We start from the raw sequence: 4,285 nt of genomic DNA, 5'->3' as shown, positions 1-4,285 counted from the left end.
AAATCACAGTCTGAATTCCACCATTAAACCATAAGAACAATCATAAATTAATGCCATTCCATTAAATGGATTGCAAACCCACCTAATATTTTCTTTTGAATGCCATAAAATAGTAATAAAATCAGTCTGAATTCCACCATTAAACCATAAGAACAATCATAAATTAATGCCATTCCATTAAATGGATTGCAAACCCACCTACTATTTTCTTTTGAATGCCATAAAATACCAATAGAATTACAGTTTGAATTCCACCATTGAACAATAAGAACAATCATAATACCAATGCAGAGAGCGTCAGAGCTTTAATAACTCTGTGGAGCTACACAAAATTCTATAAGCCCCAAGCCTTCAACTTTTGAGATTCTGATCCCCTGCAATGGCAATTCATGCAATAAGGAGCAGGGGACTTCTTTTGAATGAGATTGCATGGGTGCAATGCTGTGTTTTTGTGTGTTGGGTTGTTTGTGGATTTGGAAGCTGTGAATCATCAGTAAATGATGTAAAAGCTTCCTTTGTGTTTGGGGATTCTCTTGTGGATGCAGGAAACAACAACTATATTTTTACTCTGTCAAAGGCTGATATGCCACCCAATGGCATTGATTTTAATGCCTCTGGAGGCTTACCCAGTGGAAGGTTCACTAATGGCAGGACTATACCAGATATTCTTGGTCAAGAAATAGGACAGAATGTATTTGCTCCTCCATATATGGCACCAACTACATCTGGAGATGTTTTGTTGAAGGCTGGTGTAAACTATGCCTCGGGAGGTGCTGGAATACTTAATGAAACTGGTAGAAATTTTGTAAGTTTCTCTAACAGTTAAATAGAAATTTGAAGTGGGGTTATTTTCTTTGGCCAATGTACATGCACTGTGCTGCATCACTAATTGTGATATGTTAGTACCTGAGAGATTTATTTTATCAGAATATATATGGGCTGATGGTACATTAGTTATGATAGTCCTTGGATTATGATAGTTTTGTTGATGTTGCTGGTTTTTAACTGTTATTTGTACTTTTTACGAATTAAGTAATATTTAATTTTTTTATTTCAATAAAAAAAAAAAGTAGCTAAAGTAAATAGCTGTACAATCAGTTGTCCAATCACAAAGGCAATAAGAAAGAGACAAAAGGTATATGAGCTGTATAACATTTACAATAGTCGAACTTACTATCAAACTGGAATTTTATAACTTGTTCTTTAATCTGCGGCTGATGTTTGACCTTCCCAATTTTCTTAGATAAGATTTGCATCTGAAAAAAAAGACAGAGAGAATATATATTTTAGAATTGTTTACCTGTTTTAAACTTGGTAACTATTTTGCTTTGACTTTGTGAACATATCTATAACGTGTACATACTATATCATCAATAAATGTTGGGTTATATTGGGACCCTATGATGAGTCCTCTATATCGAGTGGTTTTGTAGCATAGTACTGTTTCTAGATTTATCTCACAATTACTGAAAGAGGGACGAGTTAGGTAGTACATAACAATTTTACAAAAAAATATACCCATACATATCTGAAGTGCTTGTGTTCAATGTAATAATTATTTTTATTTTTAGTAGATTTGAATTATAAATGTGTGTTAGAAGCCAACAAGTTAGGGTCTAGTTTTTCTTCTTTCTTATTGTTAAGTTGTTTCATTGTGTTGATCTTGTTAAACTTCTCATGGGTCAGCAGGAGTCAAACCTAGGAGCTCCTATTTGCTGTTGGGGTGCTCTATTACTGTGCTACCATCCCTTTAGTTGAACAATTCATCTTCCATTAGGTTGTGGTTAATTTTCAAACACCCCGTCAAACTACACTACAAGCACTTGGAGATCCAAGCTTGGTCTGGCTCTACTGACCTGCACTCTAATAATATGTTAAGATTTGAATTTTGAATGTGTATTAGGAGTCAACAAGTTAGGGTCTAGTCTTTCTTTTTTCCTTTTGTTAAGTTGTTTCATTCTGTTCATCTTGTTAAACTTTTCATGGGCCAGCAGGAGTCAATCCTAGGACCTCCAATTTTTTGTTAGGGTGCGCTATCACTGTGCTACCATCCCTTTTGTTGACCAATTCATCTTTGATTCAGGTGTGGTTCAGTTTCAAACATCCCCTCAAGTTACACTATAACACTTGGATATTCAAGCTTGATCCGGCTCTGCTGACCTAGATTCTAATACCATGTTAAACTTTTCATGACCTCCTACAAATAGAACCTAAGAATTCTCATTTTCTGTCGGAATACTTTACCACTGAACTACTGATCCTCTTGATGATCTGTCCATCTTCCATTCAAATGTGATCCATCTTCCATCATATCTTGTATATTAGTAAACTCTCAGATTGCTTTTGCTTACTTGTGTCTTTGTTTGACTGGACTTTAATTCTTTGACCTATTTTAGAAATATGTAGACATGGATGTGGGTTTTATCTTAAAAGTTTAAAACTTTTCATTATATCAGCATCTCAACTAACTCGATCTTGGAGTTATTAGCATTGCCCCTCTTTTCTTCCTGGAAATTTTCTTAAATTCCTTGGCTACTTCGAATATCAAGCAGTTTATTTTGTTAAAAATCTATAATAATTTTGACAAATTGATTTCTTTCTTCATCTTGTTCTAGATTGGAAGGATTTCAATGGACACACAACTCAACGACTTTGCCAATACGAGGGAAGAGATCATTTCCATGATAGGCGTGCAAGAAGCCCAGGACTTTCTAGCAGAAGCTATTTTCTCTATTTCCATCGGATCCAATGATTTCCTCAACAATTACTTAGCAATTGAAAATCTTCCTGAGAGGGAACTCGTTAGCCCCGAGCAATTTATACAGAGACTCATAGATACCTTCAGAGTTCAATTAACTGTAATCTTTGTTTCTTCTTTCTTGTATTTTCTATAATAAGATAAGAAATTAAGTTAGGTTTGGAACAACATTAAAACATAGTCGAATTAATTGAACTTGAGAGCTTTTGGATTTAACTGTGTATGTTTTCCTGTTTTCTAGTTCACCGTTCTGATGATGAATCATAGAATATGATTCGAAACGTTAATAGAAAAATATTCACATAATGAAATCTAAAAGCTCTCAAATTCAATCAATATGAACTGTGAAAATCTAATGTCTTTAATAACAGAATAAAACAAAACCCAGCTTGCATTTATTTGGAATTTTGAATGACAAATCTTTCCCTATATTTTGATTACAGAGACTCTACAATTTGGATGCAAGGAAAATAGTGGTGGCAAATGTAGGACCTATAGGTTGCATACCATATCAGAGAGACTTTAATCCACTACAAGGGGACGGTTGTGTATCCAGGCCTAACCAAATGGCAATGGGCTTCAACACTCATTTGAAAGATTTGATAGTGGAACTTAATGCAAATTTATCAGGGGCCATCTTTGTTTATGCCAATGTTTATGACATTGTGAATGACATTATTGTAAACTACAAATCTTATGGTATGTCCATACAGCTACTCAACTTTTCTTGATTTTTAACGGGTATAATAAAATGGAAGATAATATCTAGGTGTGTTCCCATGCCTTTGAGTAAGCCCTTATGCACTTGCAGCTATGGCTTACAAACCCATTAATGGAGTGTTCCAATGTTGTTTGCAGGATTTGATGTTGCAGACACTGCATGCTGTGGTTCAATAGGGAGACACAAAGGAATTATTCCATGTGGGAGGAGATCAAATGTATGCCCTGAGCATTCAGAATATGTATTCTGGGATCCTTATCATCCATCTGAAGCCACCAATTTGATCATTGCCAACCGTTTGTTAGATGGAGGGCCAGATATTGTCTCCCCTATGAATGTTCGATCCCTTGCACAAGTTTGAACTGGGGCTAACTTTTATTGCTACCTATCTTTGTATTGCATCTCTTGATGTTCCTTAACATCTGGTAATGGTGTGATGCCAATATCTAGTTTACTGGAATAGAGCACGAATTGAAATGGGACTAGACCACTCTCTTGAACCAGAGATTCTGTGGGCCTTTTTGTTTATATGGATTTAGTGTCTAATGTAATGCACAAATAGTCATTATTTGTTTGAAGATTTAACTCCGTCAAATTTGTTTAGCATCAACATTTCTGATTTTGATAGAGTTAAATCTAGAAACAATTCATAACTATTATTATGGACTGTGGCAATCTAATTTCTTTAAGTAATGGACAAATGCTCAAGTAATTTTTATTCTAACATGAGTTGGATTCTTATTGAAAAATAATAAGAAAAATATATAAAAGTCACGATTAATTGTATCAATCTATTTTCAATATTT

At 34.5% G+C, this 4,285-nt stretch overlaps 1 protein-coding gene across 1 annotated transcript; it reads left to right on the top strand.

Annotated features, from left to right (window-relative positions):
* The first annotated feature begins 277 nt into the window (after positions 1 to 277).
* On the top strand, positions 278 to 4,082 carry LOC131045831 (GDSL esterase/lipase At4g16230). Its single transcript, XM_057979488.2, has 4 exons — positions 278 to 805; positions 2,616 to 2,858; positions 3,202 to 3,457; positions 3,617 to 4,082. The coding sequence occupies exons 1-4, from the start codon at positions 380 to 382 to the stop codon at positions 3,838 to 3,840; spliced, it is 1,149 nt and encodes a 382-aa protein (XP_057835471.2). The 5' UTR covers positions 278 to 379; the 3' UTR covers positions 3,841 to 4,082.
* Positions 4,083 to 4,285: the final 203 nt, after the last annotated feature.

Source organism: Cryptomeria japonica, chromosome 5 (genome assembly GCF_030272615.1).
Source record: "Cryptomeria japonica chromosome 5, Sugi_1.0, whole genome shotgun sequence".
NCBI lineage: Eukaryota > Viridiplantae > Streptophyta > Pinopsida > Cupressales > Cupressaceae > Cryptomeria > Cryptomeria japonica.
The sequence above is the reverse complement of the archived record's forward strand: the minus strand, read 5'-3'. Positions and strand labels throughout refer to the sequence as shown.